Consider the following 14,860-nt stretch of genomic DNA (forward strand, 5'->3'; position numbering starts at 1 on the left):
AATCTCCTTCTTCAACTCTCCTCATGCTCCTGATATGAGCGAAGCCTTCCCTCTAGGTCCTCGACCTCGAGGTCGTCCTAAAGAGCTGAGAGAGCCTTCTCAAAGATATCCAAGAGCTTACAAACCCCCGCCGCCTTGAGACTCTCCTCGACCATAGTGGTAAGGTGGCCCCGAACAGACATATCATCCATGCCTATACGAACATGGGGATAGATATTCTTTCGGACAAACTCAATAGCATCCGCCTTAACCTCACCAGAAGCACCAGACTCTAAGTCTTGCGCTTCTTTGGATCAGGGGAAGGTCGGACAACGGGGAGCGACTGAGGGGGAGCTGAAGAAGAAATTACGATAGGCTTGGAAAGAGTCCCAACGTTCCGAGGAGGAGGAGGAGGAGAGATAACCCTGGCACCACCGGCCCGAGCGCGAGACTTGGCCTTGGCCTCCTGGACTCTTTGGAAAGATTCTTGAGCTTGTCTTAGCCATTTCTGAAAGAGAAACAATAGCTAAAGAGAATCAAACAAGTCGGAATGATCAGTTGATAAGTCGGAAATTCAAAAACAAGAAAAAGCTACCTAGCTGCGCCTGGACAAAGGTCGGAGACCCTTGAGAACTTCTTAGTATCCAAATATGGGGCCCTCCCCCACACTTCTCGGAGGAACCCCACAATGGCAGCCTCTACTTCATCCAGGTCGTCCAGACCATATTTCTCACAAGGGGAGGCCTCCAGCCAATATAAGGAAGCGAGGGAAGAGTTATCATCCAGAAAAGGGGTGGTGACCCTACAGCTTGCACTTTGAAAAAATAATATTTGAAGTCATGGAAGGATTCGTCAAAAAGGGTGAAAATCCTCCGACCTGTATAGCTCGGAAGGACACCCATTGCTGTTTGTTGTTTAGCCCACTAAAGGGCTTAGTCATGTGGAAATAAAAAGAAAAATCCTCAAAGAAGTCGGGAAGTCCAAGCTTGACTAATAAATTGATAAATTTTCAGAAAACCCAAGAGTTGGGTGAAGTTGGGTAGGGGCAACTCGACAGTGGTGCAAAACAGACATTTCAAAATCCGAAAAAGGAAGGAAGACACCCAGACGGGTGATCATACATTCATACATAAAGAAGAAATGAGAAGACGCCTCATTGGCCCTCCCAAAGCAAACCCGGTCTTCTGGACCCGGGACTACCAACTCATACTTCGGCTCGTCATCCTCAGAAACACAAATCCTGTGGTGAGTACGAAGATGAGTAATAAACTCCGCATCAACCAAAGGTTCCTCTCCTAGGACTGTGACATCAACCCATTGAGAAAGAGCCTCTACAGAAGACATTTTCTAAAAACACGATGAAAACCTACAAAGGAAAAAGGAAAAGAATCAAAAACGAGAGTCCCTAAGGGGATACGAAAGTCTACACGTCACTTCTCCCTCTCCAAAGAAAATAAAAGCATGCAATCACAAAGCATGTCATAAAAGTAAAACGCTAACCTTTATCCGAAGGTTGAAAGAAGCAGAGGTCTCCGAATGCAAGAATGAAGCACGAACAAAGCAAGAAGAAATTCGAAAATTGCATAAATGAAAAAATGAAAGAGGGAAAGTATTTATAAACATACTAAGGGGCATAATGGTAAAGCGGGGCAGTCATTAATGAATGCCCCGTTACCAAAGTCTATCACATCCCTAACGGACACGACGCTTGATTAGACGTACCGTCAGAACCGAAGAGACACGGAAAGTCACGTCGGTTTCAGAAAATCACGTCGGTCCTCCAACAAGTCGACTACGTCCCGAGTAAATACTTGAACCCAAGTCCTATAAAGATCTTGGGCTCAAGTAGGGGCACTTTCCTACCTTGGCCCAATAATAAAGGCCCAGGTCCAAATAAGAGGCCTAGTCCAGAGGATTGAGCCTTACTAAACACCAACCTTCACACTTAGAAGTGTGTCAAACCCGACTTACTCCCAAGAAGTCGGGACGGAGAATAGTTGGCAGATAAGCATCATTCCAATGAGTAACTGCCCCTAAAATCTCTCTAACTACTTTAATCAAGCCATATCTTAACCTCCCTAAGATAATGGGACGGTTAACACCCTAAAAAATATGGCACTACTCCAACGGTGGTTATTGGCTCACCACTACAATACACTGACACCCTAGGTATCTCTAAGCCCAATACTCTCTAGACTGCTCACACCCTTGCTAACTTAGGCATCGGAGTGTCTTTGCAGGTACCACCCCCCATTCACTCACGAGCACAAGTCGGAAGGAGGCTCCAACGCGCAAACCAGCTCGGAAGCCACCATCCGCGGACGATTGGGCCAACCAAAGCCATCCATCTTATTAATCTCCGTTACCCATCGTAACAAGAATATATGTTATTATCTACCGATTTTATGTGGGGAGTAGAAGAAATTAAAAAGTTTTTAAAAATATTTATAATTATTATTGTTTTTTTTATATAAAATATTATTAAAAAATTAATTTTAGTAGTTTTTATTTTGTTTTTAGTTGTAATAAAAATAATCACTAATATATTTATTTGTAATTAGATATAAGGGTGTTTATATATTCTTTATCGTTAAAAGATTTTAGCAGTAATTATATATATAATAATGATAAATTTTTTTAGTGACTAGATGGGGAAGTAAAATTAAGCCTTGCTCATACATGGGCTTCTCGGGTACGAAATGAGCCACTTCAAATAGGTTCATTGTTCCGGCCCAGAATATTATTAATCCGGCATGGACTACATGAGCTCCCAATAGTTTACTGGATAAATTGATAAGTCGGGCATTTTCGGCCCACCAAGCGAAATCGGTAGTTTTTGGTCACGACCTGTTAAAGCTAAAGTTCTATTAAAGAGCGTTTCTACTGGTAGAACCTCCTCACGGAATATAAAATTTTCATGAGACTGATCTTGAGCCGCCATCCACGCTTACAAATAATATATTATCATTATCACATAATAACGATAAATATATACTTATTAATAAAAAATATAAGTTAAATAACATATATAGTGATTTATTATTATTATTATTATTATTATTATTATTATTAAAAAAATTGTTACTAAATCTAATTTTGTTGTAAACTAAACGTTAAATGATATTAAAATAGGCTCTATAAAATTTTCACCCTGGATGTTGATAATCAATTTATAAAGATCATATATAGCTTTAATTAATTGTTTGCTATTTATGAAAGTAGAGTAGTAGTTGGCTCAATAAGTTAACTAGATAACAATTCAATGAATTTTAATTGTACCAAAAATATCTCTGTGAATAGTGAATGAAGTGACAAAATTAAAAATATATTTCCCTATATACTTATGCAAATTAAAGGACTATGGGGGAAGTAGAAGCCACCATTGGAAATCATCACAAACATGGATTACCTTACACTACAACTACTCATATCCTTTATAGTCTCAACCCTTTTCTTCTCCTTCATCCAAACCTCTAAACATTCAAAGCTTCCACCAGGTCCTAAACCATATCCCCATCATTGGAAACATCTTAGATCTTCTTAATAGCTCTAATTCTCTTCAATCATTCATCAACCTCTAAAAACTTGGACCTATAATTACCCTAAAATTAGGCACCCTTACCTCCATAGTGATTTCTTCTCCACAAATAGCCAAAGAAGCACTCCAAAAAAATGATGCCATCTTATCTAATAGAACAATCCCTTATACCATTTTTTCAACAATTGAGGATCATTGCAACAAGAACTCAATTATATTCTTACCTTCATCAACCAAATGGAGACTCCTTAGAAGAGCTTGTGCAACAAGAATATTCTCACCCCAACAACTTGACTCCACACAAATCCTAAGGAAGAGAAAGTTTCAAGACTTGGTAAATTTTTTGCACCAATGTTGTAAAAAAGGTGAAGCTTTAGATATTGGTGAGGCTATTTTTAAAACAATACTAAATATAATATCAAACACTTTTATTTCTAAGGATTTTGTTCATTATTATGATAATGATGAGAAGTTTAAAGTGTTCAAGGATATAGTGTTTGGTTTGACTGAAGAATCTTCAAGGCCTTGTTTGGGAGATTTTTTCCCTTTATTAGGGTTTCTTGGTTCACATGGTGCACGTGCAAGAACAAAAGATCGCTATGCAACGTTGTATGCAGTTTTTGATGGTGCCATCGAAGAAAAAATTCGCATGAGGGATTCAAAAATTGATTCTAGAGAGTGCAATGATGCATTGGATTCCCTTTTGGATCTTGTCAATGAAGAGAGTTCTCAATTGAATCGCCATGATGTTGTGTCTTTATTGATGGTGAGTATTTTAATTAAATTTTCATACCAATATATATATATCATTTTATATTTCAATTCATCCTCTTTTATTTGTCAAAAATTAAAGAATAAACATTTTATTTAGGTTAATATATAGGAATTCAATTAAAATCATGTAAAAAAGTTAAACGTGTATCAATTTTCACAATAACCTTAGTTTATAAAGTGGTATTTATTTAGTCTGTGGCATATGAAGGTTATGAAGGAATGTTAACAAAAATGATTTTTTGGTATAAAAATTGGACACCAAACTTGTTATGAAAAGAAAAAATATATATAAAATTAAGAATTTATAATTTAAAATTTAAAATAAATAAAATAATTTTTTAAAAATATTAATTGACTAATATTATTAAAAAAGTTAGTTCTCCTAAGATTGTTCTTATCAAAATAGGTATATAGGTATTTGCTGTATTTTTTTATGGTAGGTATCTTAATCAAACCCGTTCATGATCTCAGTTGAGGTTAAAGCACATGTTTTATCAATTAATTTTTCAGACAATTTTTAAAGTTATAAATTAAAAAATAATAAAAAATAAAGTTTAAAGTTTTAATATTTATTATGTATTTATTAAAATAAAAAATTTAAAAAAAATTCTAATAATAATTATAAATATGTATTGTTAAAATATATGTTAGCTAATTATTTATTTATTTATCATTGAAGTTTGATAACATCATCTAACCAGAAAAAGGCTTCATTTATTATTTAATTATTTTGGATGCCTTGCCGTTGTTGAATGACAATGATAGACTTAAATCCACATGTCAGATTGTCAGGATCAAACTTAATTCTCAACGCGTTGTATGTGTCATCAATAATTTTGGAATCATAATTCATATGCATATCAATTCAATTTCCCCCTTGCACTTTCAAGATATCATTCTCACATAGTATTTGTTTCTGGCACCGTTATTTTATTTTATTTTTATAAAAGTATATTAATATACCGGTATTTTTATTATATTTAATAATTGTGATTTAATTATAAAAGCATGAATTTTGCTAGTAATAATTGGGTATTTATGAAGATTAATAATATAGAAATGTTTAAAGTCTTTAATTTTTGTTAACAGAAAATGTTCACCTGTTAGGAAAATTCTAAAGGTAGGTATTGACTATTGATAGTTTGATACCCTTGTTTTTTATAAAGGAATATTTTATAAATATGAGTTTTCTAAAATTTAACAACAACAAATATATTAGCAATTTTTGTTACTAGAAGATGCATGTGTTACTAGTTTTTAACCACAAATTAAAGCTCACCTTACCTTGGAAATAATAATTTGGTGAACTTCATGAATTAACCCTTTTAATTTATTGATGTTGTATTAGGATTTATTTGTTGCTTCAATAGACACAACATCAAGCACATTAGAATGGGCAATGGCAGAGTTGATACATAGTCCAAAAAAATTGCTTAAAGTTAGAGAAGAACTTGAAGAATCACTTGGCAAAAATGGAGAAGTTGAAGAGTCTCATATCTCAAAGCTTCCATACCTTAATGCAATTGTGAAAGAAACTTTGAGGCTTCATCCACCAGCACCATTTCTAGTACCCCACAAAGCAAATGATGATGTAGAGCTAGGAGGCTTCACCGTTCCCAAAAGTGCACAAATCCTAATTAATGTGTGGTCTATTGGAAGAGACTCAAGTGTTTGGGATAACCCTAATTCATTTGAACCTGAGAGATTTTTGGATAGTGAAATTGATTTTAAGGGCAAAAATTTTGAGTTGATTCCATTTGGTTCTGGAAGAAGAATTTGCCCTGGATTATCTTTGGCTTCAAGGACCTTGAATTTTATGTTGGCATCACTTTTGTATCACTTTAATTGGAAGGTTGCTGATGAGATGAATCCAGAAGATATAGATATGAGTTATAGTTATGGAATTACCTTGCATAAGGCCCAACCATTATTTCTTGTACCTATCAAAGTTTAGTTGTTGATACCCAATATGGTTGTTCCAATGGTTAGTTTATTTTCGCTTAAATAAATGTTAAAAATTTAAATTATATTTTGTATATCCTACAATTTATTAATTAAAATAAAAACTTTAAATAAAACTTTAATTTATAATAGGTTAGCTTTTAATTTGATGAATAAAAAATATCGCAAAAAAAATTTAGTTATTCGTGTAAATAATCAAGTACCATAATAAGTTATTAAACCTATTATTATTATTATTATTATTTGTTTTTCTAAGTGATTTTAGATTCAAGATTTAAGATAAATATATGAAGAATTATGTCATAAATGATTATGTAGACTTATTGGTATACACTATACACATGATGATATCTTTAATGTTGTCTTCATTAACAAGAGAATTTTTTTTATAGTATTTTTTAATTTGAGAGGCTAATAGTTAATTCGTTGCAAATCTAAATTTTATTCAAGAATTTATCGTTAGCCAATAAATTATTGCATGTTAAATTTTTTTTTTGGTGTCTTACAAGCCTTAATAAATTGAGTTGCTTTTGAGAACTAGACGCAAAACATAATTACGGAATAGAAATTGTGTCGTTCTTTTTTCTATCACCACTTTTGGTGTCTTATGTGATATTACATAATTGGATGCACGTGTAAAACTATTTTACACCAATAATGCATCAAAATTAAATTCTTTATATAAGATTTATTCAATAATCAATTGATAACCATAGCTCAGAGTATTTTATCCGACCAGTACAAAAATCCGCTCCGCACTCGACCCCACCTACAACGGATCGGGTTATGTACCCGCGAAAAAGATACATACGGCCAAAGTAGCATATTTTTGGTGTATGGCTGAACAAGCTTATATGTGTTACCTATTCAACTCAAGAATCTGAAAATCGAAACGGACTGACTAATTCGAATGAAATAATCGAGAACCGAGTCTATGGCCGATTTGGTTGATATAAAAAATCGTCTGACAAAAATCAATAAAAATCAATCGAATCGATATTAAATCGGTAAATTAGTAGAATCAATTGATTTTTTTATGGGTTTTCGGTTTAGCCTTAACCCTCTAAACGACGTCGTTTTAATTAAAAAAAAGTGAACAAAAACAAAACGCTGAAACTGAATACGCTAAACCCACTAAACTGAATCTCTCTCTCTCTCAATTCCAACCCAGCTAGCAACAACAGCCAAAAGCCCTACCTACCACCTAGGGGTGGAAACAGGTCAGGTTAGGCCAGGCTTTGTTCTTAACAGGCCTGACCTGTCATACAGTTAATTGGCCTAAGCCTGGCCTGCAGCCTGTTATAGACTCTTTATAAAGTATTAGGCCTGACCTGTTATGTTAAAAGATCTGATAATTTTTTTTACAAAAATAAAAATATTATTTAAAAAAATTATTTTTTAATAAAAATAGTTATATATAATATATCATATATTTAATATTTATAAAAAATTTTAAACTTCTAACATATTTAAAATATACAAAAATATTTATAATAAAATATAATAAATTTAAAATATCTCATAATTTTATTAATAATAAATAATTATTTATATATTTAATTATATTTTAACAGGTCCAGGCAAGTCTAACAGATCTATAAGGCTAATTAGTAAGTCTGGGCCTGACCTATTAATGTATTAAGACTTTTAAAAAAACCTGAACCTGTACCTATTTTATAACAAACTAGACCAGAACAGGCCAAACACAGGTCAGACTGCAGGCCCTCACGGTCTGGCCTTTTTCCACTCCTACTACCACCTTCGTCATTCTCCTTGGCTAGAGTGTGCTGTAGTGACTATAACAGATAGCGTGTCGTTGTTGCCAAAAGTGGTCTATACAGATTGGCCCTCTTTTCGCTATCACGGAGCTCTTCTCCTCACTGTTGCGTCTCTCTCTTCAGGCTCTTTGTCTCTCTCTGAGCTCACTCTCACGGCGAACATCTCTCCTCATCGTCACTTCTGCACTTCTACTCGGTTGTCACCTCTAGAAGGTCTACTTGGCCCTTTTTTCCTCGCTCCTCTACATTGCTCGAGGGTCTACTCAGAGCTTTTGGCGTCGCCGTTGCAAACGGTTGCTCGTTGGCCCTATTTTTGTCGGTCGCAAATGGTTGCTTGATCCTCTTCAAGCGCGTCCTCTTTCTCCTTGAATCTCTTCCTGGAGCCTCGTTGTGAAATATCTGCTCGGAGCCTCGCTATTCCAACTGATCCTCTTCTACAGTTTCTCTCTCACTGTGTCTCTAGTAAGTCACTGCTCCTCCAATTTCAATTTCTAAGATTCTGACTTAAGATTGTGTTCTAAGTTGAGTTGTTCCTTATGTGATTTGAATGCTGAGTTTGGATTCTTTGCTTAGTTTTTCTGATTTTGGCATAGTTGTAAAAGGAATCGACCTGGTTGGTTGGACCAAAAAACTGGTGAACCGGTCATGAGATTGGTTCGGGCAAAGCATAAGACCGGATAAGAAAAAGAATTGGTAAAAACCGGTTTGATCTGGTCAGTTTTGATAAAACCAATGAACCGGCAGGGTTGAGAAACCCAGACCGGTTCAATTTTTCAAAAAAAAAAAAAAAAGAAAAAAACCTAATCCAGCTAAGGATCCCCAGTCCACTCTCACACTCTCACTCTATACAGTCTGAGAGAAAGGGGAGAACGCGGCGCCTCAACCTTTTCCCTCTCACCGCACGGTCGCCGGTTCGTCCTGCGCCTTCACTGCTGTCCAGTCGTCTGTGTCTCTGTCCGCGTCTGTCGTCTCCGTTCGCATCGCGTCGTCCCTGCGCCTTCATTGCGTCCGGCAGCTCCTGCGCCTTCACTGCGTCACCTCGCCTTCCCTGTTTCACTCCTTTCCTTCTTTGTGGTTTGAGCGAAGCCGTCAAAAACCGCGAAACACAACACGTCAACACCCTGAGATCTGCAACAGCTTCAATCTCTCTCTCACTCTCGGCTCAGATCCCACGCCGATCTTCCTCAGCTTCCGTCCCTGAGGTGAGTTTTTTTTTTTTAATTATTATTCGATATTGATTTTGCGAGTGTGCTTCTCCTGCAAAATGTACAACCACATCTGATTTTGTGAGGGTATCACAAAAGAAAACGTAGTTTTAGTTGAAGAAAACAAAGATAAAACCGATTCTGATTCTGGTTTTTCATAATTGTTACTGTTTAGGGTTGATTGATGTTGTTTAGAGTTTATTTGTTTTATATAGTTGCTGTTTTGTGGCCTTGTGGGAATGTTGATTATTGATTGATGCTGTTTTCTAGAGGTCATGATGTTGAGTTATACCTTGCTTGATTGAAATATGCAATGGTTGGATAAGCTGTGAATTGATTTTTTTTTTTTTGATGATTGAAATCTGCTGATTGATTTTGTGCATGGACTTCCATGTTACCTTGGTTATGTATAATTCGCTGGTGTTGATTGTGCAGATGCAAATTTGGGACTTTTCAGGGCAAACAACCCAGTTATTCATCAATGACAAAATGACAAATGATTCTCTTTGTCAACTTGGAAAGGAGGTAGATGTTGATTTGTTTTTTTCCTTTTTATGTTCCTTTTATGCAATTTTGTTGTTCACGAATTTTTAAGTTGGTGGTCCAAGAAGCTGGTAAGAAACCTGTTGTTAGTAGATAGTTGGATATTTAAGTGAATGTGTGTTTCTGATTGTTCTTAATATTAGACATTTGGTTCAAGAACTATTCATAGTCAATTGTGCTTATACTGTTATTGTTTGTCCATCTTTATATAGATTCTATTGACTATTTTTTATTTTTTATTTACGTGGAAACGAGTTAATCGGTCCACCGGTTGAACCAATGATTCAGTAATTTGATCGGTTCGATCACCGGTTCGGTTCTGACAACTATGGTTTTTGGATTCTTTGGCTTTGGATGATGAGTTTTCTGTTTTTGAATTTTTGTTGTTGAATACTTGGTTAGAAGTCTTTGTTAAAATTTGTTGTGATTTTGAATTCTTTGTTGCCGATCGTTTGAGTTTTTATGTAAGTTTATGTTTTTCATTGTTGCTCATTACTTAATTATTAGAAGTTATTGTTGAAATTTTTCGTTCTAAATTTTTGTTGCTGATGTGATGAGTATTGTTGCTGATTACTTGATTAGAACTTAGAAGTTAATTAGAAATTTTTTATTTTATGAATTTGTAATGATAAAATATGAACAAATTATTATGTGAAATTGTAAAAATTTGAATTTTATTAGCTTAAAAATAAATAAATTTGCGTTGCTGATGTGATGAGTATTGTTGCTGATTACTTGATTAGAACTTAGAAGTTAATTAGAAATTTTTTATTTTATGAATTTGTAATGATAAAATATGAACAAATTATTATGTGAAATTGTAAAAATTTGAATTTTATTAGCTTAAAAATAAATAAATTTGAATATTTGAAATTGTCTATTAAATTTTTAATAATTTTATTATATATTTAATTAAACTGGTTCAACTACGGTTCGGTTCTGGTTGAATCATTGAACCAGTTACTTGACCGGTTCAGTTCTGGCAATCTTGGTCGAACTAATTTACATTTATAAAGTTTTTGCTTGCTCAGGTAATCAATAAAATTATTTTGTTAAAAAAGAATGTTATAAAGTTGGAATTATTTTTTTAGAGAAAAAGACAAATAAGTTCCTGACTTTTTAATTTAAAGACACATAAGTCTTTGACTAATTAAAAATATAAAAATGTCCTTCACCTTCTAAAATGCGAGACATTTAAGTTCCTCCGTCCAAAATATATGAGGACAAATAGGTCTCTCGGAGGGACTTAAATGTCTCGCTTTGTAGAAAGTGAGGGACATTTTTATAATTTTAATTAGTTGAGGACTGATGTGTTTTTTCTTTTTTTTTTTTTGAAACAAATGTGAACGTCGATTTGATTGTAGATTACAAGTTGGTTCATGTAAATTTTTTTTTTTCAAATATCTTTTCTGAAACTCATTTTGCCCTCCTCAAATAACTCATTTGTGAGACAATTCATATAGTGAGAGCACAAGCAGCAATGATCTGTAATGGGTTATACTGATGTATGCATTCAAACGAAAGATTCCCTACTCGTTGCTGCTGAAGTTCACTGCCTATAGAACAGTCAAAATCCGGTGGCTGATACTGTTACCACCACCACCACCACCACCTTCAGCCACCGACACCCACTCATTCAATGGCCACATCAACTACCTTTCCTCCCAAGGTTACGACCACCAAATCCTCCTCACCTATGCCTCTATGCTCCATTCCCAAGTTCCTTCTGATCCCTTCACCTTCCCCGCCCTCCTCAAAGCATGTTCATCCCTCAACCTCTTTTCCCTTGGCCTCCTCCTCCACCAACGCATCGTTCTTCTTGGCTTCTCCCTTGATTCTTACATAGCTTCTTCTTTGATCACTTTCTATGTCAAATTCGGGTTCCCTGATGTTGCTCGCAAAGTGTTCGACTTTATGCCTCAGAGAAACGTTGTCCCTTGGACTACCATTATTGGCTGCTATTCCCATGGTGGTCGTGTTCTTGAGGCTTTTTCCTTATTTGGTGAGATGTGTTGCCAAGAAATTCAGCCCACTAGTGTTACATTGCTAAGCTTGCTATCTGGAATTTCAGAAATTGCTCAAGTGCAGTGTTTGCATGGCTGTGCGGTTTTGCATGGGTTTATGGTTGATATGACCTTGTCAAATTCTCTATTGAATGTGTATGGGAAATGTGGAAGCATAGAGGATTCTAGGAAGTTGTTTGATTACATGGAGCAAAGAGATTTAGTTTCTTGGAATTCGTTGATATCAGCCTATGTCCAGATTGGGGATCTGACTGAGGTTCTGCTGCTTTTTAAGACAATGAGGGTGGAAGGGTTAGCGCCTGATCGGCAGACTTTTGGGTCAGTGCTATCTGTGGTCGCATCAAGGGGGGAGTTGAAATTAGGAATGCTAGTTCATGGCCAGATTTTGAGAGGTGGTTTTCACTTGGATGCACATATTGAAACATCACTGATTGTGGCGTACTTGAAAGGTGGGAACGTTGACACTGCTTTCAGAATGTTTGAGAGGAGTTTGGATAGGGATGTAGTTTTGTGGACAGCCATGATATCAGGCCTTGTGCAGAATGATTCTGCTAATAAGGCACTGTGTGTGTTCCACCAAATGTTGAATCTCGGAGTGAAGGCATCTAGTGCTACTATGGCCAGTGTAATTACAGCATGTGGTCAACTTGGGTCTATTCATTTGGGTGCATCCGTTCATGGTTACATAATGAGGCAAGAATTGTCATTGGATAGTGCCGCTCAAAACTCTCTTGTTACCATGTATGCAAAGTGTGGTCACTTGGATCAGAGTTCAATTATATTTGATAGGATGAGCAAAAGGGATTTGGTTTCTTGGAATGCAATAGTTAGTGGATATGCACAAAATGGCTATGTATGTAAGGCATTGTTGCTTTTCAATGAAATGAGGAGTGATCATCAAAATCCTGATTCAATAACCATTGTCTCCCTCCTCCAAGGCTGCGCGTCAACTGGACAACTTCACTTGGGAAGATGGATACACAGCTATGTTGTAAGAAACATCCTTCAGTCGTGCATCTTAGTGGACACTTCTTTGGTAGACATGTATTGGAAATGTGGCGATTTGGATGCCGCCCAAAGGTGTTTCAACCGGATGCCATATCAGGACTTGGTGTCATGGAGTGCGATAATTGCAGGGTACGGCTATCATGGCAAAGGAGAAACTGCATTTAGGTTATACTCAGAGTTCCTGAAAACTGGGATTAAACCAAACCATGTGATTTTCTTGTCGGTTCTATCTTGTTGTAGTCATAATAGACTTGTAGACCAAGGATTGAGCATATACAAATCGATGAGTAGAGATTTTGGAATTGCACCCAATCTTGAACACCATGCTTGTGTGGTTGATCTCCTCAGTCGAGCAGGAAGGGTCGAGGAGGCGTATAACCTGTACCGAAAAGTATTCTTAGAGCCTCATTTAGATGTTTTAGGCATAATTCTTGATGCATGTCGAGCACATGGTAATAAGGAACTTGGTGATGCAATTGCCAATGACATTCTCATGCTGAGGCCTATGAATGCAGGGCATTATGTACAACTTGCACATTGCTATGCTTGGATAAACAAGTGGGAAGAAGTGGGTGAGGTATGGAATCATATGAGATCTCTTGGATTGAGGAAAATTCCTGGCTGGAGTTTCATTGACATACATGGGGCCATAACTACATTTTTCACAGATCACAACTCACACCCCCAATTTCAAGAAATAGTGTTTACACTCAAAATTTTGAGGAAGCAAATGATGAAAATGGAGGAACGTTCATTGTGTATATAATACTAACATTGTCTAAAATGAACAAACGAAAGAGAAAGAAAGGATGAACAGGAGCAGCGGAGAGCGTTCATGGTGTTGATGTCGACAGTTGGATTCTGTCTCATTGGTTACATTGGCGGCAGACCACTCTATTGGCATCTCAACGAGTCCCTCTCCGCTGTCTCTTCTTGCCCCCCTTGCCACTGCGATTGCTCTTTTGAACCTCTTCTTTCTCTCCCTGACGGTACTTACCTCTTGTTTTTATGCCTTTCAAATGTTGTTTCTTATGAAGTTATGCATGAATGGTGGTTGCTTAAGTGTTTGTTTTCTTATGCAGGATTGAATAACTCCATTTTAGGTCAGTTCTTCTCCCTCTATTACTACTACTTGTAGAAAAAGCTGCAGCTATCAGATAATAATGCCATACAAAGTCACTTATGCAATGTGATACACACCATGATCATAGTTAAACACACATGCAAATATAGCTGTTATTAATCACACTAAGTAGATACGTAATTATCGTTCACCTATTACACTAAGTAGATACGTAATTATTGTTCACCTATTCAACTTTCTCTTGAATCAATGACTTTTTCTTCAATTGATTTCTGCTTCAAAGATAGAATTATGAACTACTAATACACTGTCACCCCCATCACTCACTGTGGAACTGACATGAGCTTTTGAGAATAACGCTTCTCCAATACCGAAAATATAAAAAGAGAAATGCTTCTCTTTATACTGTAATTATCACTTTATGTAACTGATAACTGTACTACACGTGATAGATACGTAATTAGCTAAACACAAATAAAATATGGTCCTATTAGATTGTTACATCCAAATTAACTGATTCAGCCACAGCTACCTAGGAATATGTTGTTACTAGGGTCTTCAAAATCCTTGTGTGGTGTATGCTATTCTGTGTATACCAATCCCATTTGAGGTACCAAGTATATGTGAAAGTAGGTCAGTAATTGAGCATAATTTTGCAGACTATGATAATTGATAGAACTATTGACAAAAAGGAATAAAATCTCTGCACAAGTAGTTCTCAATTATCCACCAATTATGCAGCTAAATCTATGCACAGGTATAATATAAGGTATCAGAAGATAACCTTCATTTCCTTTTATCCTTTGAGGGCTAGCATTTGCATAGCTGAAAGTAATAGGATGCCAGCCTTTATTCTCCATCTTTGTTGTAGACTGGTTCCACAGGGTATAGGTCAACGTTCTACGTTCAAGTTGACCTTCAAGACCATGCATCTACAAAGAAAACACAGGGAAGAACAAAGAATA

The 14,860-nt window shown here is 35.9% G+C and overlaps 1 protein-coding gene and 1 pseudogene across 5 annotated transcripts; both read left to right on the top strand.

Annotated features, from left to right (window-relative positions):
* The first annotated feature begins 3,379 nt into the window (after nt 1-3,379).
* LOC130963481 (cytochrome P450 76T24-like) lies at nt 3,380-6,329 on the top strand (annotated as a pseudogene).
* Nucleotides 6,330-7,999: 1,670 nt separating this feature from the next.
* Nucleotides 8,000-14,860, top strand: LOC130961417 (pentatricopeptide repeat-containing protein At4g04370-like). 5 transcript variants are annotated; one of them, XM_057887298.1, is made up of 4 exons: nt 8,000-9,233; nt 9,672-9,761; nt 11,243-13,800; nt 13,894-14,860. In XM_057887298.1, exon 3 carries the CDS (start codon nt 11,283-11,285, stop codon nt 13,575-13,577), a length of 2,295 nt encoding a protein of 764 aa, XP_057743281.1. In that variant the 5' UTR covers nt 8,000-9,233; nt 9,672-9,761; nt 11,243-11,282; the 3' UTR covers nt 13,578-13,800; nt 13,894-14,860. The 5 variants fall into 5 exon arrangements, with proteins under 5 accessions (XP_057743281.1, XP_057743278.1, XP_057743279.1 ...); XM_057887295.1 differs by having other exon boundaries at nt 8,000-8,493; nt 8,605-9,233; nt 9,672-13,800; XM_057887296.1 differs by having other exon boundaries at nt 8,000-8,493; nt 8,634-9,233; nt 9,672-13,800.

Source organism: Arachis stenosperma, chromosome 2, assembly GCF_014773155.1.
Source record: "Arachis stenosperma cultivar V10309 chromosome 2, arast.V10309.gnm1.PFL2, whole genome shotgun sequence".
In the NCBI taxonomy this organism is placed as follows: Eukaryota; Viridiplantae; Streptophyta; class Magnoliopsida; order Fabales; family Fabaceae; genus Arachis; species Arachis stenosperma.